The 23,000-nt window shown below is 38.3% G+C and overlaps 3 protein-coding genes across 3 annotated transcripts; 2 read left to right on the plus strand and 1 right to left on the minus strand.

Moving 5' to 3' along the window:
* The first annotated feature begins 1,797 nt into the window (after window positions 1-1,797).
* Window positions 1,798-14,429, plus strand: cdip1 (cell death-inducing p53 target 1). Its single transcript, XM_086289636.1, has 6 exons — window positions 1,798-1,986; window positions 3,667-3,720; window positions 7,050-7,202; window positions 7,829-7,981; window positions 8,424-8,700; window positions 10,174-14,429. The coding sequence occupies exons 3-6, from the start codon at window positions 7,127-7,129 to the stop codon at window positions 10,283-10,285; spliced, it is 618 nt and encodes a 205-aa protein (XP_086145762.1). The 5' UTR covers window positions 1,798-1,986; window positions 3,667-3,720; window positions 7,050-7,126; the 3' UTR covers window positions 10,286-14,429.
* On the minus strand, window positions 14,413-17,206 carry polr3k (polymerase (RNA) III (DNA directed) polypeptide K). Its single transcript, XM_086289638.1, has 3 exons — window positions 16,852-17,206; window positions 16,664-16,751; window positions 14,413-14,658 (listed from the first exon to the last, which is right to left on the minus strand). The coding sequence occupies exons 1-3, from the start codon at window positions 16,960-16,962 to the stop codon at window positions 14,531-14,533; spliced, it is 327 nt and encodes a 108-aa protein (XP_086145764.1). The 5' UTR covers window positions 16,963-17,206; the 3' UTR covers window positions 14,413-14,530.
* snrnp25 (small nuclear ribonucleoprotein 25) lies at window positions 16,945-22,910 on the plus strand. The gene is made up of 5 exons (XM_086289637.1): window positions 16,945-17,548; window positions 22,127-22,217; window positions 22,343-22,448; window positions 22,537-22,611; window positions 22,709-22,910. The coding sequence occupies exons 1-5, from the start codon at window positions 17,321-17,323 to the stop codon at window positions 22,764-22,766; spliced, it is 558 nt and encodes a 185-aa protein (XP_086145763.1). The 5' UTR covers window positions 16,945-17,320; the 3' UTR covers window positions 22,767-22,910.
* The last annotated feature ends 90 nt before the right edge of the window (window positions 22,911-23,000 follow it).

Consider the following 23,000-nt stretch of genomic DNA (forward strand, 5'->3'; position numbering starts at 1 on the left):
TGGTGCAACTTCAGTGGTGTGGAACTGGTTTGGCTTTTGTCCGTCAGATACACACCAAAGCACAATTTTTGCTAGAGCATGCTAGCGGGCCGTTGTTATTACCATGGTTTTGGAAAAATAAGTTGCTCTTTAAATCCTTTGATTTTCTGAAAAAATTGACACTGCCCCTTATAATTCTTATGTATGAATTCTGGTTGTGCTTACTGACCTCGAAACGATTTTGTGTGGTACACTGTGCTCAAAAAAAAAAAAAAAAAAAAAGTTTTAGTACGACTTTGCTAAGCTACAAACCCGCACCGCTTGATGGATTGTCAGAGCATTATGGCTATCGTAGTCAGGAACCTCGCTGTGCTTCAACATAATATTACCATATTGTGTGTGTGTGTGTGTGTGTATAACCTCTTTTTAAGTTTTGTGGATATTATACATGGTTATGCTCAGGATATGTCAGCCCATTTTCACTGGAAATGCCTTTTGGTTAAACTGCCAGCAAGGAATTTGTATTTTCACTGTTAAATTTTCACTTAAACAGCTGCTTGTTTAAGTGAAAATACATTGATGTTTTTTTTTCTTTTTTTGCACTAATAAAGTTGGGAGTTGTAAAGTATTTTGTCTCGTGTCAATTATATTGTCAGTTATATTGTTATTGCAAATTTTCAAATGTATATTGTGATAAATATTTTTGGCCATATTGCCCTGCCCTAGTGAATAGTGTAATCAGTCTATCTCTATATATATTTGGAAGTTTAAATATATATATGTCCAGATCTTTAAATGTTTATGAAACTGTAACCCTAAAATTACAGTACCTTGGTTGGGCCTAATAAAAGTGTATTAAAAATGCATTAGGGTAAATTAGATTAAATGCGTAATGATGTGATATATAAAAATCACTTTTTGTCAGCATTCTTTAATGTGTTCAAACACAAAACTTAGAGACATATTGATAAAACTGTGAGACTGTACACAGATATCCTTATATTTTATGTTTAAATTTATACTTCATAAATTCATTGTCTGCAGGGTTTATTTAATTACCTCTCACCACACTAATAAGCCACCATAACGATAATCTATAACAACAACAACAATAATAATAATGGTTATGGTACAGGAATGGTTATGATAATGGTTATTGTACAAGGCAGAAATGGTTAAGCAAGGACTACTATTAGCACTATTAACTAAAGTTAATATTTGTAGTGCTGAGGGTTGGTTGGAGGTGATGGTCTAGGCACCTTGGGCCAGCTCTGACTCTGAATAGCTGGCGACAGAATAATAAAGCTAAAACATAATAAATATGATGTTGAATATATAATTCATAATAAAAAAGACTAGCTCACTAAACAACAATGGTGCGGTTTATTTATTTATTTTTATTTTTTTACAGCATTGCCATTGTCTTTCCATTATGCCTTCACTGACACTAACATTGTCTACGTTGACTAATTGACTAACGTTGCAGTTCTCCAGTTCGACCGCAGGAGGCCAGTAAACAACGATTTTAAACACTCGAAGGTCAGCTATTAGTTTCAACTGGAATCTTCTGGCAAGCGGTAGATTGATCTCCAAATCACACAAAAAAGCTATATAGGCTTTGACTAATACATATAAACAATGAATATAATGCTGGAGTTCCACTTTCTAAAGTATGCGATGTCGTAAAAATATTGTAATCATATTTAATGCTCTAAATAATTATATAATAAAAATGTAAAAAAGTAATGGTTGTTTACATGCTATTGTTTAATATAGTTTTATTTTTGTCGTGTTATTTACAGGATAAGAAGTTAATTCGTATTTTACTTAAACAAAAGGAAACGAGCGGAATGTGACGTAGAAGTTTTGAGCAGCAGCTCTTGTAACTCCTGATTAATGACGTCAGGTGTAAATCCATCTCGACGGGTGTTGACTCTCCTCAGGAGGGACGGAGCTGCTAACGTCAAGCAACTTCACGCAGCGGGCTGGCGTCTCATCTACAACCAGGTAATCTGGCATTCAGCATACTGACAGTTGCCCCGTTAAAGAGTCGTGACCGGAGACGGTTTTCTTCTCCACAGCCCTCCGGGTCTTCACTCCTTAACCGTTTCTGTCCGCATCTCTTTTTTTTTTCTTTTTACGAGGTCGTTTCTGTGTCACGAATGGCGACGCTAGCTATAGCCAGCTAACCACTGCTACCCAAACAGACATGCTTTAACTAAACAAACACATCGCTGTCTTTAAGATGACCTCAACGGCTGACAGGAAAACACTCCCTGCCGGCTGTCCTTCACGGGTTTCCTTTCTTTCTTTCTTTTTCGTATTTTTTTTAAAATTGCAGAGATGTTGTAGAAATAACGAATGCAACGGCTTATTTTACCGTTCACATCACTCCGCATTGCCTCTCAGTTAGCTAGCTACCCTACCACATGTATTAAATCCAAGCACCAATTTAAATTAACATCGCCGCTGGCTTCCTCTGGCCTCACTTACGTAACTAAGTTATTCATGGTTAGTTGTGCAAGTAGATTTGAGCAGGATTATCCGATACAGGATTATTAAAAAACACCAGCTAGCTGGCTAGTTGCTTATCTGGGAAAACTGTCGCAATAAGTTGGGAGCAGTTACACTCAGTAAACTTAGATATTTGGTTTGTGGAGGCACCGAAGTTAGTACTTGTTATTGCGATCACGTATAAGTTTTCTTTTCACTTTTGTTTTTTGTTTGCTCTGGACACAAGAAGAATCCAAATTTCAGCCTTAAAAAAAGAAACACATACACACACATACAGACACACATATATGTATATATTAGTTATAATATAGTTATTTCTTCTCGTTGGTTGTGAAATTACCAACCTGAGGAAGTGATAGTTAACGTTTGAATCGTTTTTTTTTTTAAATGACCATTATCATTGTTTATATCGGTAAATGGGCTGTAGTCAACAGGATTTACAAACGGGTTATATAGTTAATTAAAAAAATAGCTGTTATGCAAGTATCTTTATGACATTATTTGTATTTTCAGTGTATTCTAAATGCTAATCAAACCATCCTTTCAGGCAACTTCAAATGTCTTCATAGAACTACTGTGTTATATTTGTTGTCATTTCTGCTGCCCTGTTGGCAAAATTGCTCTTAACAAAGATGTTTATAATCTTAATTAGACTTTTAACTCGGATAAGTAAAGGGCATATAAAAGTGACTTTGGCAAAACTGATTGCAGCTTTTATCTTAGAATAGAATAGAATAGAATTCAGCTTTATTGTCATTGCACATGTCACAAGTACAAGGCAACGAAATGCAGTTTGCATCTATCCAGAAGTGCTTTGGCAATAGATATATTACAAAAATTGGTCTATTATAGGTAGGAGGGTACAAAATATGGGTCTATTATGGGTATGTTACAATGTACACGGTGTGAAGATATGTTATGAATATGCTATAACTATAAGTATGTACAGGCTTGTGACATATTATAGGTTAACAAGTTATTTACAACAGTTTCATTAATGGCTTACAGCATTGTAAGCAGCAGTGTCTTATTTCAGTTCACTGCTAAAGACTGACTTGTTTTTGTAAATTTTAGTGTAAATTTTAATAACAGTGTTGGCTTAATAATGTACTCTTTTAACTTGTACATTTTTAATAATAAAAATAATAATGGTGAATTTTGCTCATATTACAGGGTGTGGCAGATCTCAGGCTTCTCTGGAGGAATCCCTAATTTCAGTCATATCAGGTAAAACTATTAGTAATAGTAGTAGTAGCAGTAGTATTAGCCCTTTATTACAAAGCAAGTTTAACACACCCAGTTTTTTTTTTTTTTTTTTCATTCTCTTGATTCAAACATTGGCAATCAGAGTACCGGTAAGAGGTCACAGCTGGTTATCAAGTTGAGTCAGCTTAAAAAGTGGTGCTGCTAACAGTATCTGACCAATCAGGGCAGGGATAGCTCAGTAGGTAAAGTGGTCGCCCCATGATCGGAAGGTCGGCGGTTCGAATCCACTTAACGGCTACCCTGAGGTACCCCTGAGCAAGGTACCGTCCCTACACACTGCTCCCCGGGCGCCTGCTTAGTGGGCTGCCCACTGCTTCACTGAGTGAATGGGTCAAATGCAGAGAAAAACAAGTAATTTCCCCATGGGGATCAATAAAGTATCCATTATTATTATTATTATTATCACAGTTTTACCTAAGTGTACTTGCTGCAAAACGGCTGACTTTACATAGGAAGATAAAAAAAAAAAGAAAAATATGAAGGATTAAACACATAACAAAGGCTGAACTGAAAATTAGGCCAAATTAGTGCAAATTTGATACAACTTTAGGAAGTATCAAATATGATCATTAGTGCTCAGAGTACATTAAAACTGTTGTGAAATTGCTTGCAGCCAGCAGGAAAAAAATACCAAAGGTAAAATAATGCTGTTGCTTGTCAAGGAAAATCAAAGACTTTAGACACTTCAACTGTCTGTGCACAGATGTCCAAGGGATCTTCTGGGAATGGTGACCTTGTTTTCACTAGAACTCATTGGTCTGTCAGCAGTCATTTCATACCTGTTGATCTCTAATCTGCAATTTAGCCTAGTTCAAGGCAGGTTAGGTTTGCAGCATACGTTACCATGGTAAAATACCCTAGTAAGTAAGGTCTGGTATTTCTTGTAAAAAATACCTAAACAGACAAACATACACAAAAAAACACCTTAATACATTGAGAAAAGAGAAATGTCAAACTGACTGAACTACACCAGTGCTAGCATGCAGCCTCAAAATACAGGAGTGTATGTTGTGGCTCTATTAGGGGAGCTTGTTATTGTTGCTGCTTATAAGTGTAGATGCCATTATAGAAATTGATACATGAGCACATTGGTTAGTCAGCTTTCAGCCCAAAGAAACATCACTGAGTCAGTTAACATAATTGACCTACATTTAATAGGTAGGGTTTGTAGCATATTTAGTATTAGCATTGAGGTTTGTTTCTGACTCAGAAAGAATCATTTGAGGTTTGCTGTGCACATAAGTGTATTTATTTGCTAACGGAAATTAATCTGTGCTATTGATTTGACAGCGACTAGTGTGCATGTATGTTTTTGATAAATAATGTGTTAATAAACAGACATACAATTTTGGTACATTTGAAACCCCAGCTAACAAGACTAACTGGCAAAGGAGAATTTTTCTGCAGTTTAATTTCTTTTGTTATTTTTCTCCTCTGCACTTAGCAAACACCTTCTTTAGCATCATATGCTTTGAACACCTTAATATAACTGAGGAATGTGCTGAAATGATATCAGGAGATCACTGGGACAGGCTCAAAATTTGCACCGCTGGTCTTTAAAGTCAATCTTTATTTATTTTGTGGGCATTTCTGTTTATATCAGTTTGAATAAAAAGGTCTCCCATAGTTTAAAAATATAGGGTAGTGACATTTCAACATCAAAACAAACTGAAGTCTAGAGACATTTCAACACTTTCTTTGGTCGGCGAGGAATGATCTAGTCCACACAAACCTCCTTTGTCTGTATACTCGTCTCTGTGTAGCAGCACCTTTCTTTTCCTCTCCAGATAAGCTCACATATTTAAGAAGTCAGTTCACATTTGACTAAAACAGATGGAGGAAGTTTTTTTCAGTGGGTTTTGTTTGTACTAGATTCCAGTGGTACTTTATGGACTTGCCACCGTTTATGTGAGAATTAAAATATTATAATCAATCTTACACAGACATCTTTGGATCAGAGGTGTTGGCGTGCCAGTGCTGTTTCAAAACAGGCCTACACGATTCGTCCACATTTAGTAGAGGCATAGTATCTGTATAACGTACTTAAAAGAAGTCTCAATTTTGGCATTTTTTTTGCCCATTGTTATAAACAGCTTTTTTATTGCAGTCCTATCAGAAGGCTAAAACATGTTTAGCCAGATTTAGGAAAAACCATGACTGTTTTGTAGACATTCCCTTATCAGAAAGACTTCGTTTAGAGTCTTTAAAATTAAGGGGTCTGTTGTATTAACAGTAGTGTAGTCTATTACACATATTTTCAAGTATGTAGAGGTTCATGTATAGATGTGAGAGCCTGCTTCTTTCTGTGTTAGTACTTTCACTTCTCTGACCTAACAGGTGGAAAATGCAAATGATGTGTTTCCTTAGAACAAATTATAGCACCATGCAATAACACAGTCTTTGGTTTTGCTTGTGCCTTAGTGCTTTGGAGTTGTCATCACTGGACATACATACTTTTAAATCTCCCCCCAAAATTGTTGTTCTTCTCCGAGGCATTTGTTGCACCTTACATTCAGACACCATTTGCATTATTTAAGCAGAGAGAAGAGGTGCTTCCTGCCGAAACCTGAGCACCGGGGAAGGATGGAGGAGCTCACGATTGTATTGCTGTTGAAGTTTTCACACCTAGCAGTTCATTTCATTCTTCATTTAATCCAGGCCTTCCCTGGAATTGCTTTTGCTAAAGGCTTCTTCTTAACTGGTGGCTGTCACTCAGGAGGTGTAGAGCAGGTCATCTGGTAATCGGAAGGTTGGTTCCTGCCAAATATCCTTGGGCATGAATCGGTGAATGTATAAAGCACTTTGAGCGCTCGGAGTAGAAAAGCACTATATAAGAACCAGTCCATTTACCATTCTTTACTGCACTCAAGATCATCCAGGTTTTCACACAGTAATCACACTTACTCTGGTCATCTTATGGTTTTTACTGCTTTATCTTGGTTTATAAGACTGCAATTGAATAATTTGGTTTTAGTTGCAAATGAAATGTAAACCCATCATGATATTGTTTTCATGTTCAAATGAACAGTTTTGCTTTTACTTCTGTTTTATTGCCAGGCAGTATTCCTATAAACCAAGAAAATGTGATTAACACTGCCAGCGTTAGGATGTCTTAAAACCTCTATCTTTCAATTCCCCTGAAACTTATGGTACAGTATGTGCAGACTGACATCAGCAGTTACATCAGCTCCTTCATTAGCCTCTCTGACTGTTGATGGAACATTTTATGACTGTGTCAGAGAGTAATGAGCCAGGGGACTCAAACTGTGCTCATTTTTTATTCCTCACAGGGGGGGAAGTCAACCTGTCGAGTTGTGAGTGGAGCTCACGTGTCCGACCCATTTGCTAGTTCAGACATCCGGCCAGTATGTCCAGCGATCCTCCCCCTCCGTACCCCGGAGGTCCCAGTGCGCCCCTCATCCAGGAGAAAAATGGACAACCTGGTAATAAAGCTGAACACACAGGATTGTGAATGTTACAGTAGTGGTACTGGTGGTGACATATGTTCTACATTCAGTGTGAGTGATTCGGTAAACTTCCTCAGTTCAAGAGGAAGTACATCTGCGGCCGTTTTAACTGTTGAAAAAAATTGTAATTTGCTCATTTTAAATCCAGTCTGATTTGAATAATTTAGTCAAAATGTACCTTTTGTAATATCAGTCTGACTCAGTTCTAAGTTATTACAGCTTGGTCTCATTATGGAGCCTACCTACTCTGATATACTAACCAATGAAAAAGAGAAGTTCTTGAGTGCATTGAGATAATTCAAAAGCAGTTTGACCACTTCCCTACAGTTGATGTGAGAAATTTGGGCACTCACTGAGCTTGAGAGACTTCATTGTAATATTTGCTAGATTGATGAAGAACAGTAAATGTAAATCACAGCAAATAATGGTCTCACCTTTGAAAGCTTCATAGATGACCAGTGAAGTGAACACCCATGTTGTCATGCACTTGCAGCCGTGTACTACTGCAGTTATTTATTTCAGACCACAAACTTCAGTTTGTTGTGTCAGACTTGTGCGGGGCTATCTCCAGTGCCATCTTTTTAATGTGTGCTGTATTTCAGAAGCGGTAAGGACTGGTCCTCCACAGGGACAACCCCTACCTCCAGACTATGGTCCACCACCCTATGAGGCCACACAGCCAGGCTTCCTACCACCACATGTCCCTGGGGAAGGGCCCATGCCAATGCCCATGCCTATGCCTCCACCACCACAAGGTGCGACAGACTATCTGCATATATAGATAAGGAAATGAAGCATCATACTCCCACAATATGTGACTGTCTTCTAAAGCTGTCAGGGCATGTTAGTGTTCATGGTTCTGGACCCGACATGGTGTACAGCTATGCACAGTACAAACTGCAATAGCTGTACACCCCCCCCCCCCACACACACACACACACACACACACTTCAGCTTGTTAACTTTCATTACTTGAAAATAGTTTATTTGGCTTCAGTTTAGTTTGGTAGAAACCAGAAAATTGAATTAATAATGTGGAAATGTAAAAGAGCTAAAAAGAGTATTTTATTGCTCACTGGCTTGTAAATCTATTTTTCCTTTTGGCTCACGTCACTGTTGAGGCTATGGTTCATCTTCTTAAATATCATGACTGCTGTTCTTGTGCTCGCCCACTCTCATTGGTTTGTCTAAATGCAGGTGGCCACTACCCACCACCACCTGGTCACTTTCCTCAACCGATGCCAGGACAGATGGGCCCGGGTCCTGGTCACTTTGTCCACATGGGAGGTCACACAGCGACCGTCCTGGCTCCTCCAGGAGCAGCCACCACTGTGACCGTTCTGCAGGGTGAAATGTTTCAGACTTCACCAGTGCAGACTGTGTGTCCGCACTGTCAGCAGGCTATCGTCACCCGCATCTCCCACGACATCGGCCTCATGAACACACTCTTCTGCCTCTTCTGCTTCTTTGTAGGGTAAGTAGGTCCTGGAAAAGACATCTGGTGGTGGGTTTTCGCTGTTTTTACACATGAGTAATGCCTAAAAGTGACAGTAGTTTTAAATACACAGAACTAGAGCTGGATGATAAATTATGTCAAGAAAATCTGCAAGAATCATATATCTGACAATATAAAACGGTCATTATCACAGAATACTGATTGTTGTTATATTGCTGCATTTCCATTGAGCTAATTTACTTGATGAGACACTTTCTAATTCAAAGTTTCACTTTATTGACACTAGATGCATTAAGTAGCCTAGGTAGTGTTTTGGAAAGTTAAGCAATTATTTTATACGTTTACTCAACACTTCAACAAAACTAAAGTAACTTGACCATTTAACTTGTCAGGAGACTGCAGAATATTGTACATAATATATGTGTGACATATTTTTCAGCACATAATAACGCTGAAAAATATGTCACACAAAGGTCACACATCACCAGCTGCTAGTGTCTCATACTTTGTGGCCTGGTTATGCTCATTGGTGGGAGGTTGTTTTTTTTTTGTTTTTTTGATTCAAATAGTAAAAAAAGAAAGTTGTTTCCAGCTTTAGCTAGATTAACTATTACTAGTTTTCAGAATGCTTTGCATTTGTTGGAAGTTGTTGAAGTAGCTCCCTTATTGGATACTAAATTGTCACTGGAGTCTCACATGTGCTCTTGCTCTCAGACACGCCCAGGTTTGTCCATAGTTGAGCATGTTAGGGAATGTGAAAGACTTCACTTTTATTCATATAGCAGCAAATACTCAAATAAAGCACTTTTATTCTAAGGTAAAGATCCCACAACAATAGAGAGAAAAAAACAACAATCAGACAACCCCCCCATGAGCAAACACTTGTCAGCAGTGGGAAGGAAAAACTTCCTTTTAACAGGAAAAAACCTCTGGCATACCCAGACTCAAGGAGGGGCAGCTACCTGCCACGACTGGTTGGAGGTTCTGTCAGGTTTCTTTTAAAAGGGAGCTGTTTTTACTTTCCACATTCACCACAGTGAAGGCTGTCGTTTGATTATTGTAGGGACTTTACCTTCCAATATAAAACACCTTGAGACAACAGTTGTTGTAATTTGGCAGTATATAAATAAAATAAAATACCCTATAGCGTCCATTACTTCCCAGCTCACCTTTTAAGGACTTTGGAAGATAAAATATTACCTGAACATTCAGACAGATGGTGTTTCAATAATATGTTCTTGACTTAGTAACTTGTTAATCGTGTCTATCTTAAATTTTGCACAACAGTATACTGTGGCATCTGTGACCTTCAACTTTTGCATAAGTGCTGATTGGAGCAGATAAGCAGATGGTGTATTTTTCATGCTTCTGTGTTGCCATGTTCTTGACCCAGTGACTGTTTTGTGAGAGCTTAATGTACGTAACGTGTACAATCATGAGCAGGTGTTTGATTTTCGCTTCATCTTCTGTCTGTCTGCTCCTCGTTCACAGCTGTGATCTCGGCTGCTGCTTGATTCCCTGTATGATTGATGACCTCAAGGATGTGACACACACCTGCCCTTACTGTAAGGGCTACATTTATACATACAAGCGTATATGCTAACCATGGACAGCTGGATGCCACAGAGACAAGTACATGCACACACATAAACCCACAGTGCCCCCTGCTGGTAGTGACAGGCTTCTCCCCCCCCACCCCTCTACATTTTTGCAAAGTGTTGTGTAGCCCTCTTAAATTGTAAGTGAAGTTTTCTAATTAGTTCACAACATATTTCCTGTATATACCGTTCAGCATACTTCTCTCATGCATTTGAAATGTACAGTTCTCTGACTTAAGCGCAGCAGGTGAAGGCGCTCAGAGGCACACAGGTAAATTTGTGATGTTTCGCATGTGAATAAAAAAAGGAAAAAAACAAAACAAAAAACTGCCTCTGTTAGAGAACGCTGTGAAAATGTCACTTTATTTGAATTCATCTGTGAATTTTGCTCTATAGCAGGGGTAGGCAACCTTTCTGATGACGAGTGCTATCTAAAATTTCCTCAGAAGTCAGTGTGCCATATGATTGCATTAGCAATAAATTTAATAACTCTCTATATTAACAGTTACACACTATATAGAACCACTTGTTCTATATTTATTCGCAGATGTTAGCAGCTATCAGCGAATAGTTATCAGCTATTTTGAAACAAAAAAAAGACACTTTTTATCCATAACAGCAAATGAACTGTACAACAGAAAATACAAATGCTATTTATGGTCTCCTCACAACAATGATAAGAAAAATAAACTGAGCCAATGTGGCATCTTTGTTAATACAGAGATACACATGTTAAAGTGATCTTTGGTCTCCCACTCAGATACAAAGGTCTCTGAGTGTCCAGCATTCAGACGGCTACCTGAGGACACTCTTCGTGTGGGAGAAAACCGGCTCACACAGATGTGTAGAGCCAAATACTGTCAATAAGGCCTCTGCAATGTTCTGAAGACAGTTAAACTTGTCAGGTAGTGATGTCCAGCAGGTGAAAATGCAAGCTCCATGAACACACACAGATATGGATTCCAGCTGCTTCGATGTCGCATTAACTGGCATTAACTCAGCCAGTTAATGTGAGACAAATCTAGCTGCTCATTAAAGCTTTCTGGTTTGATCAGAAAATAAAACATTGGTCTATAAAGCTGAAAGTCCCAAAATTGCATTGTGAATTCTGTCACGAGTCTACGGATGTATCCGTGTATCTCCGTGGTGCTGATGCTGTGCTGAGCGGAAAGCTGCTGAAGCTTTTGAAGTGTCGGAATGTGGAAAGCTAACAACGTCCCTCTCACCAGTAGGCTAAGGTCTCAGGAATTCGCATGATAAGGTGGGGCCAGGTTTCACAATGAACTCACCCGAAACTCTGGCTGATTGGGACCCACACCCAGTTTCACACCTTGGCTCAGGCGATTAGAGGATCATCAGGGGGTCCTTTTGTCCCTCTGTGGGGGGTTACTCCCACTAGGGTGTATGGGACTCTCCACCATTTGACCTTAGAACTGAAGAAGCTTCTCGGATGAGAGGTGAAACGTCTTCAAGTAATTTAGAGAAGTCCAGACGCTTTTCTTTGCAAGCTCCTTTTGACTTTACATCAGATAAAAACTTTGGTTGTAAGATTCAGATAATTATTTAATAACAGCCAGACATTTTAAATGAGAATAAGAAAGAAAAGTTTTTCTTTGTGCCCCCTTTCCCTGTTAATGCCCTACCTGCCCCCCTGGCAAACCTTTGCTAGACCCGCCCCTGCACAGTTACCAGCTGTCAGCTACATAGAAAAAGGATCCTGGTGTTATTTGTCTCTCAGAAACAGTTCATAACTTCCCTTCAACTCATTCATGTCACCTAAAAGGTAAACCTGTTTCTCCATCACCTGTTCAGCTCTGATGATTCAGTAAGGACATCTCCTGGTTTCATCTTCATGTTTCCCTCTCACCAGATAACCAAACCGATATCATGACCAGCAGCTTTTACAGCTGTGGCTCCAGCAAACATCAGCTGATACTATAAATTAATATTAAATAAATTCTAACAACAGCTGATCAAGCTTAAATGTGCTGCTGTTGTTTAACGCGACATCCGCTGGTTTCTTCTTTCTGGCACAAAATGGGCGATAAATAAACAAGAGAGAAAAGCCAATCAGCTGATCATTGATCAGTTTCATGATTGAAGCAGAAACAGGAGAGGGAGGGGGAGAGAATGAGAGAAGAAGAGGCAGCTGCGACAGAATAAATCCAGCTTTGTGTCTTTTTCATTGTAGCTGAAGTCCGGGACAAACTGTGTTCCTTTTCAGCTCAATACGAAACGCGTAATATTTTCTCTGAATACGAGACGATTCCGTTTTTTTATGGGACGGTTGGCAACTCTACTAACTAACCTTGTGAATAAAATAAAGTTCAACATCAGTAACATCAAAACAACCACCCAGCTGTATAGAAACTCTGTCATGCTAGCTAGCACGCAGTACGAGTTATTGTAACTGACTGTAAAAAGTCAGCATAACGAAAATAAACTCCACCTAAACTTGTTTTATATCTGACCCAGACAGACTGCAGGTCATAACTTCTTACCTGAAGTTCAGTTCACCTGACGCTTGGACCGGCGGCTGCCTCGGGTCTCTCCTCTTGCCTCCCCTTTCTCTCATCCACCTGCTGGCCTCCACCACTTGCTAATGTTACTGAATCTGTGGAAGGTCCGCCATAGCCACCACCAAATAACTGAGTTGTTTTTAAACACTGGCCAGCATCTGGCCAATCCACCACCTTTCATTGTTGTACTGTAACAAAAAAAAAAATAATAATAAAAAAACTGATGGCACGACCATAGCTGGTCGTGCCATCAGTTAACCCTTCCTAGGGTTGCCGACCCCTGCTCTATAGCAAGTGTATTCCGACACGGGTTAATTTTTAACTTTGATGTCAGATATTTAATTCATTATTTTAATATTTAGAACTGAACTTTTATTTTCCTTTGTCTGATTATTTTGTTCCAGCAGGTCTAGTGTTTTCTTTTAATCATCGATCCCTTTTGAATGTGAGAAAAATGAACCATTTATAATATTTAGCTACTAAATCTACTTGTTGGGAAAGTCTCAAGATTTATGTTAACCTGCTATATTTTGTTATTAATTTGGGCTGTAGTCACAAAATGTCCTGTGACTTACTGTTGAGCTAATGCTCATCAGTGCCCTCTGTCTGTAAAGGTGTTTTATTTTGATGATTGAGTCATTATTTGCACTTTAAGTTAAAGTTCACCTTTGCCCCTCAGATGCATCATTTGTCTAGGGGGGAAAAAAGTGCGACCACCTATGCATCATTTGGTTTTTACTTTGGTTTGCTGTTAGCTGAGTGAATCCCACCATGGTGGCACCTTTTCAGAATTTAGTAGATGGAAGTAGAGCTGACAGACTTAGGGCTCGACTGTTACTGATGGACGAACACTTCACAACATCTCAGTAGTGATTTGTCCTGTCGCTGGCCAAATGCTGAGTCTGAGTCGTTTAAGATGATTTTCAAAATAGTTATTTCAAAACAAACAGAAAATTGTTACTAGTGGCACAGTGTGTTATATTTGTTCTGTTATAACGTAAATTTATTTTGAAAAGTCATTCCAAGTCACTCTCACTGATGAGAGGTGCTAACATGTATAATTTAACGTACAGCACTATCATTACAGTGGTGGGACCATCTTCCCACAGAGTCCCTGACTTAGCATTAGCCTTTCCCGATGACTTGCATTGCTCAGAGGCATGTTAAAAAAACAATTACAGATACTAAATAGTGAGCTCTTTGCTAGGAAAAAGCTTTAAATAACAAATTAACTCCAACATTGCAATCCCACTGAATTTAACACCAACAGATACTGTTCCACCATCAGCATGCTGGATGTCTCATGCACCAAGTGCAGAGTTTGTCTGCACGAGTCACACATTGAAACAAGTCATTCTCACTGGCAAGTTCCTGACTCTATGTGCATTTGTTTTTGTTTTCCTTGAGGCTAACGGAGCTCTGTAAGAAAATCAATATGAAATGAAGGATTGCATTGAAATATTAATACGGTGTAACGCACACCATTGTTGTGGATTTTGGTGGTCTGCATTGCTCTAAATGTCTGTGAAATGTATAACTATGTAAGTCAAAGATTTGTTTGACTGTTGTATACAGCTACTATTTTATCAATAAAAGTCATGAAGGAAACTCAATTTTGAAATTGTGAAAGTGGATATTTTATTTAAATATTAAATGTAAAGCAAAAAAATAAATGTTTCTCAGCTGTGCTTGTGAATGAAGCTGAAAAACACAGCTATAGGTGAAAAGGTGTCAATCTCTCCATCGATGTCCGCACTGAGCGTTGCAGCATTTGTAGAACGTGGTCATCGGTTCGTCTGCTGATCTGGTCTGAATCTGCATGAAGTATGCTCGAGGATGCTCGCACTTCGGGCACGTTTCTGTAAATGGACAAGTGCATCATGTCAGTGTGGAATCACTAATACTGTTGGGATTGGCTCATTTAATTTAATTCCATTCGGCCATGCAGTATATAGAAAAATGCACGGAGTAGCATCACTGATACAGGATGTTCCTAATTTTGACAAAGATGTTAAAGCACCCATCCTGCCAGGTTTCTCAAACTAGCACCTGGAGGCCAAAGTAATGTCATCCAGAGTGCAAATACAATAACTTCAGTTTTTCTTAAGTAGAAAAATTACACATTATCGAGGTATTAGCCTGTAGTATGTAATTTGTGTTAAATAAATATGAAATCTGGTCTTTATTTAGAAATAATGCTCTTTAGTAACCAATTGAAGGAATATGACTCGTAATGGACTTTAATTCTTTCAATTTCTTGCCCGTGTTGCCATTCACAGGAAAACAACAACCTGCAGAAAGGTTGTTGTTTACGTCCTACCCTGAAGGGGGTGCAGTCCGGCAATGTAATGATGCAAAGACAAACTTTTTCTCACACTTAACAACCCCACATTAATTTTAGCTCTTCCATCCCTGGTATCCATTATAATAGACTAAACCTTCCTAAATTAACAAAGACAGCAGCGGTCAAGAAGTATAAAAGCCACCTCACTAATGATTAAAACAAACAAGCCAACACAAAATGAAATGTACGAAAATGCCATATAAATTACCATCCTCTGAAAAGACAAACACAAACATAGACAGACACACACTGTAATTAAAAGTTTGTATAAAATGCATTTTTACTCAGTGGAGGTCTCTAGCATATGCTGGCTCCCTAAAATGTGACTCAGTCATCATATCATTGACAAACCCCACCTGGTTATCAGGAATTAGAAAAATATATCTAGTTCCAGAGAATTTATGGAGAAGACTTTCACGTTGATGTCATCAAGGGTGGACCAAAAAAAGACAAAAAAAAAAAAAGACATTCTATTCTTTATAATATAAAGTGTAGGTATCCAAGCTGGATAGTTAAAAAGCTACAGTTGTCTTTCTTAGAGCTTTAATCTATCTGTAGAGTTATGTTTTTATTGGGCTGGGATATTGCAACAGCCCAATTTGTTTTTCAGTCATTCTGTTGTCATTTGGTGGTGTGCTTGTGGTCATTGTGCTGTTGAATGATGCAATTTTAACCATCTGTCAGATAGACAGCCTCACATTTAACTTTAGAATATTTATATACAGAGGAGTTTCTGTTTGACACAGTGACAACATTGTGCCCAAACGTTAAGGTAGCAGCAGCTGGCAGGGACTCACCCTCTTAATTAAGAATGTACTTTGTTTTTCACAGTATTGCACATGAAAACTCTGTTTTTCACATGACTGTTAACTTGAGCTACACATTTGACAGTCCATATTGACAGTGTTAATAGATATTTACCCTAAAATAACGAAAAACTGAAGGACCTAGCTCAAGTGGTTTTCTAAATAATTACATTTTTAAATGGCACAACAAAATACATCCCTACTGTCATCCATGGGAATACTTGGATGCTAACAACAGTTCAGAAGTGCATATTTCCCCTCAGTGTTTTAAAGGAAAATCTGTCCTTGGTCAGGTGGGAAGTTTTTGTTTCAATCTGATAAATTGAGTTGATCCAAACACACGCTTGCTCACACACATCACGGGTAAGTGGAAGAAGATGGATGGCTGGCTGGATAACTTTGTTTTAAAAAGTGCTTCTTTTAAAGAGTTTCATTTTGACATGAAAGTGTGTGTTTAGAGTTTTAACCCCACAATACTTGTTGTCAGCAATCACATTGAGCTAATAAGCCTGTATCCAGTTGTCAAAAACTGCATTACAAACCACTCAAAGGCACTGCAGACATTGGTGTTTTGAGCAGGAATGCGGGACGATAGACACAACTTAACTCTCAAGATAATTAAAAAAAACAACAACAATATTTCTTCAACCAGTTAATTTTGCGATTATAAACAGATACATAGACCACACCATAAACTATTTTGATGACACTCACCAGGTGTTGAGTCCACGTTTTCCCACGCAGCAGCTCCACCCAGAACATCATCCACCTCCTTTAACTTCGGATACTTCCTGTTATTTACCTACAGGGGTTTAAACAGATAAGGTGAGGCTCTCAGAAGCCACGCTAACCTTAATGTAAGATGTGATACATTATATGTGAAATATTTCGTCGTTACTCACCTTTCGTGTGATGTTATGTACGTAGGGACAGGTGTTACACGCGAATCTCATGCACTTCTGCCCTTCCTCGACGATTAACACGTTCCCGCAGGTTGGACAGAAAAGAAGCATGTTAGCACGTACTTAAAAAACAAAACCCTGTTAGATTTTGAACTATTAAACAACACTAGCACTCTGTGGACTCAGCTGTAAACACTGCTGCGTGTGGAGCACCGGAAGAGAAGGAGAGAAAATGAGATGCACCCATATTGAGAGTTCGGCTTATTAAGCGGAACCATGTTTTCTAAGCCCCATTTCCTCGCCCGGTTATTATTGGTGACGGACGCACTTACTTCCACTGGCTTCCAGTTAAATTAGTTTCCATTAAAAAGTATATTTTTCCCCAAAGTTATAAATTAAGTCGACAAACTGCCTGTTAAACTGCCTGTTAAGCTGCTTGTCTGTTGAGTAAATTTAGCAGCTGGCGGTGATGGAGGAGGAGCAGAGAGCGGGAACCGCTGCTGCTGGAGCTGCAGAAGGAGGACAATCAGTGAAGAATGAAGAAGAGGTAAAAGAGGAAGATGTGACACATACAGCAACTCAAGGCGAAGAGGAGGAAGATGAGGACGCTCTTCCTCATTCAGAAATCTTGGATATTTTCGAGGAAGGACTTGCTCGACTCGTGCAGGATCCTTTGCTCTGTGACCTGCCGATTCAGGTGCTCCGTACACTACATGAACATGCGCATGTGCATCGCATACATACAGACAAGAGATTTGCATTTATGGTCAAAAGAGACATCACCTCATATAATGACTTATTACAAAGCCATTGGTATACACTCACCGGCCACTCCTAGTATCCTGATCCATCATAAAGGTGCTATGTTGGACTGAGATCTGGTGTCTGTGAATTCATTGTTGTGTTAAAGAAACCAACTTGAGATGTTTTGAGCTTTGTAACATGCTGTTATCTTGCTGGAAGCAGCCTTCAGATGATGGCTACATGTGGTCATAAAGAGTTGGACATTGTCAGCAATAGTAGGGGGTATATATAGGCTGTTGGGTTTAATCGACTCTCGGCTGGTACTAAACATCCCAAAGTGTGCAAAGAAAATATCCCCACATTGCAACAGAAATCAAGACAGCAGAAATCAAGACACATCAGACCAGGCAACATTTTCCCAATCTACTATTATTCAGTTTTAGTGAGTGTGTGAATTTTAGCCTTCCTGGTTTTAGGTGACAGGAGTGTCGCCCCCCCCCCCCCCCCCCCAGTGTGGTCTTCTGCTGTTGTAGGATGCCTGCTTCAGAGTTTGATGTGTTGCATGTTCAAAGATGCTCTTCTGATACCTTGTTTATAACAAACGGTTGTTGGAGTTACTGAAGCATTCTGGCTATTCTTATCTGACCTCTGGCTTCATCAAATCACTGGTTCTCACGTAGAGAACTGACGCTCGCTGGATATTTTCTCTTTTTCTCTGTAAACCCTGGAGATAGTTGTATGGTAAAATCCAAGTAGATCAGCACTTTCTGAAATACTCAAACCAGCCAACATGCTGCTGTAAAAGTAACTTTTCTTCATCCTTTTGATTCTTGGTTTGATCTTCAGCGTGACATCGGGACGATGCCTAATTGCTACCGTGGCTGTTTAAGTATCTGTAGAAGTTGAAAAGGCTTGTCTTCCAAAATTTCCAGTGAGTGTATAAGGACGCTAGTGTCTGGTTTTGTCTGATTGGTGTTTCAATCTTAAACACGCATGCTTAACTAGCAAAAATGCCGTAACAACCTGTTGTTCAACACTGTAGGTTCAGGTTCAGGTTTATTCATTTATATAGCACATTTACAAACAACAGGGTTGATCAAAGTGCTTAACAATCGGCAAAAAAACAGCAAGAGATTAATGTGAAATGAATGTGAAATATTTATTTTGGTCAACAACAACAACAGATTATCATTTACATAAAGTACTCAATCAAACAGTAACCCAAAAAGGAATAGGCTGAAGCCTTGTGGCTTATAATTATCCTATCCTTTACCCCCATAGGAATAATCAAATCCTTAACCTAGAAAATAAATGGTGTTGATAAATAAGTTATATAACAGTTTGAAAAGAAATCAATGATAAATCAAGAAATTACATCATCAAACCAAATTTCTATAACCTTGTATGATACAAATGTTTAAATTCTTCCTGAAAAATGACAAAGAAAAACACATCTTCAGTTCATCATTAGGTCCATTCTATAATTTCACTCCCATAACTGACACACATCTATACTTAACACTGGTTCTTACTTTAGGTATTTCAAACACATAAGACCACCTCAAATCATATTTTCCATCTCTTAGTTTAAACATACTTAAAATACAAATTGGAACATTCTTTTTCATCACTTGATATATCATTTCTAAAGTTTTGGAATATATAATGTCCATGAATTTTAACATAGATGATCCTACAAAAAACTGGTTGGTGGACTCCCTATATCCAACTTTATTTATTATTCTAATAGCTCTTTTTTGCAATTTAAAAATTGAATCCAAATATGTTTTGTATGTGTTCCCCCAAATTTCCGCACAATAGGTCATAAAAGGCAAACAAAGGGAAGTATACAATAAATAAAGGCAGTTCTTATTCAAAGAATCTCTTGTTTTATAAAGAATAGAAATAGACTTGGATAATTTCTGTTTCACATGTTCTATGTGGGGCTTCCAACAAAGTTTATCATCAATAATTACTCCTAAAAATTTTGTCTCATATACTCTTTCAATTTCAACATTATTTAAATTCAGTTTTACTTTAATATTACTTTTACTTCCTTCAAATAACATAAATTTTGTTTTACTTTCATTCAATGATAGTTTATTAAATACAAACCATCTATTTAACTTCATGAGTTCTTTTCCACTGTTTTCAGTCATTTCTTTATGTCCTTTCCAGAACAAAATAAGTTTGTGTCATCAGCAAATATCACATATTTTAAAGTATCACTGGCTGTACAAATATCATTTATATAAAGTAAAAATAACTTAGGTTCCAAAACAGATCCTTGCGGAACTCCACAAGTTACTTTTCTAAGCTTAGATTTCATGTTATTAATACTCATATATTGGAACCTATTGTTCAAGTAACTATTTAACCAAAATTGTATAACACCTCTTAAACCATACCTTTCACGCTTCTGTAAAAGTAAAGAATGATCTATTGTATCGAAGGCTTTACGTAAATTAAGAGTTAACAAACACACCAACAAATATCAAGGGTGAAAGACATAAAACAGGCCCGATGATAGTTAAAACTAATTTGATCCAAAAGCCAAAGTAAAAAAATGAGTTTTAAGACGTGATTTAAAAGAATGTATAGACTCAGAAGTGCGAATAGAAGCACGGAGACTATTCCAGAGTCTAGGTGCTGCAATTGCAAAGGCCCGATCACCTCTGGACTTCAGCTGGGATCTAGGTTGTTCTATGAGCATCTGGCAAGATGATCTTAGTGCCCTCCTGGGGTTATACAAGCGGAGGAGTTCAGTCAGGTAACTGGGTGCCAAATTGTTTAAAATTTTAAAAGTAAGCAAAAGAATTTTAAAATCTATACGGTTTTTGACAGGCAGCCAGTGCAAATTAGCTAGAACTGGGGTGATATGATCATACTTTCTAGTACCTGTTAGAAAGCGTGCAGCAGCATTTTGAACTAACTGCAAGCGGTAGAGGGAGGATTGTTGGAGGCCCATGTATAGAGAGTTACAATAGTCCAGTCTAGAGGTGATAAATGCATGAATACGTTTTTCAAATACTTTTAAAGGAATATAGGGCTTCACCTTTGATATTAAACACAACTGATAAAAGCTAGTTTTTACCACTGAGGACACTTGCTTCTCCAATTTAAGAGAGCTATCCAAAAACACTCCAAGGTTTCTTACCGTGCAAGATAGATGGCTGGCAAGAGGACCAAGGGTGTCTGTTAACTGACCCAGAGGGGTATGACTATCAAAGACAATTACTTCAGTTTTATTTTCATTCAGAGTGAGAAAGTTTTTTGATAGCCAAACTTTAACATCACGAAGACAGCTGAACAAAGGTTGTAGTGGGTCAGAGACATCCAAGTTCAGGGGGAAGTAAATTTGGAAGTCGTCGGCATAGCAGTATTTTATAGGGGTCTGATCAGTGAATAATAATAAAAATAATAATAATGATACAGAACAAAATGCAATAAAAATAAATGTAAAAAAGATTAAAAATCACAGGCTGAAGTGGAACATCGCAGCATTTCCAGTTGTTCTCAGGACCTGCAGCAGGCTCTTCAAGCTGCTTGCACAATAAAAAGCCTAACAATGCCTCCTCTCTTGCACTTTGAAACAAAGAGCAGATTCCTGCAAGGGGACTTTATTTTTCCCAAAAGTTGGGAATTTCCTGTGTTACATGTGCCAAAACATAAAATCCTAAGGGCATGAAAATCTAATTCAGTTATGTAAGGCCAGACACAGAAACTAATTTGCCTACAGTCTAAAAATACAAGATGAAATGACATACAGGGTGAGACTGAACACATCCACATTTTCACTGACATCGAACAAAAGCTTCAACAGTGTGAAAAGAAACCTGTGCTTCGGCTGATGTTTTTTTTACTCAGGTACTTCGTTTCTCTCTTTTCCACTCCTTTCCACCTTTTGTATCCCTCTGTACACTTTGACTGAACAACTGCTCGCAATAATATCCTTGGTAGAGCAGACTCCTCACAGCAGAGCAAAAGGACTCAGTCCACTGGGAAATGTCTCCAACTGATGTCATAAAAGCCCAAGACCAGCATAAATTGGTTAATTTTTAATGCAATTTTTTTTTACATTATTTGGGGGCTTCTCATTGTCATTATGTTATGCAGTGACGAAGAGACAGGAAAGCAGAGAGCCAGTGAGCGTAGGAAGACATGCAGCTAAGGGCTGTGTTGGAATCTGACCTCTGCCTCTGCATTCAATCTTGCAGATTACCTGTTGGACCTGTTACCTGCACCAGCTAAACTGGTGCTGCATAGATTGCTTTTTTTATTTTGTCTAAATGAAAAACCTCAAAAATTAATTTCCATATTATATAGGCTCAAAGAACTAGGAAGCGGCTAAAAAGAAAACCGTTCGGCTTTTGTTCTTAGAAGTATGACTCAAAAATAAATTAAATAGATCAAAACATTAAGTATAAGCGAAACTAAAACTAAACTATGAACATCCAGGAACTCCCTGCATGTTTTTGAGACCAAGTGAATTTATGTGCCGACAAAAAAATGAAAAAATATCTATCTTCAGGTGACTCTGGAGGAGGTCAACTCTCAGATTGCTTTGGAGTACGGCCAGGCGATGACTGTAAGAGTCTTGAAAGCAGACGGTGAAGTGATGCGTAAGTGCTGAAGCGGCCTTGTTTTCTGTTTACATGCTTTTTAAATTCGCAAAGCCTTTTATACTCTTCTGATTAAAAAAAATCAGAAAAATCCAAAACATACAAACTGCTTTTTTTCCTCATAGCGATTGTGGTGGTGCAAAATGCTACAGTTCTTGATCTGAAGAAGGCTATTCGCAGATTTATGGAGCTAAAACAGCAACGTGAAGGCGGCGTGAAACACATCAGCTGGTAAACACACTCACAAACACAAGAATGAAAAAGGGCATGTTTAAAAAAAATCTTATTTTTACTCTTTCCCTGTGTTCTGTGTTTCCAGGAGATATGTTTGGAGGACGTATCATTTAGTATTTCAGGGCGAGAAGCTCGAAGATGACAAGATGAGGCTTAAAGAGTAAGTGTATCAAGTTAGCACTTTATTTAACAGTGTTGATAACGCTTATTATCCATTCACCCCCTCTCTTTCTTTTTTCATTTGTGTATATCTTCAGCTATGGGATCAGGAACAGAGATGAAGTGACGTTCATGAAGAGACTCAGGAAAAAGTAAACCACGAAAAACACTGTTTGCTGCAGTCCTCGTGTGTGCTCGTGCTCACAGCGTTTTATTCTTAAAATAACTTTAAAAACAACGTTGTTGTAGTTTTTTAGCCTCTCAAAGAGGCTTCATGTAAATAAAATATTTATAAGTTGTCTCTTTTGTTTCCAGTGTGCAGTTTTGCTTTAAAGAAGCCAGACTTTCTTGTACTTCTTAAAGTCATTATAGTTCTTCAGGTTTTCTAAA

This window comes from Aulonocara sp. 'chitande type north' Nkhata Bay, linkage group LG4 (assembly GCF_057382095.1).
Source record: "Aulonocara sp. 'chitande type north' Nkhata Bay isolate Kocher_YH1m ecotype deep benthic linkage group LG4, A_spYH_male_GT1.1, whole genome shotgun sequence".
Taxonomy (NCBI): domain Eukaryota; kingdom Metazoa; phylum Chordata; class Actinopteri; order Cichliformes; family Cichlidae; genus Aulonocara; species Aulonocara sp. 'chitande type north' Nkhata Bay.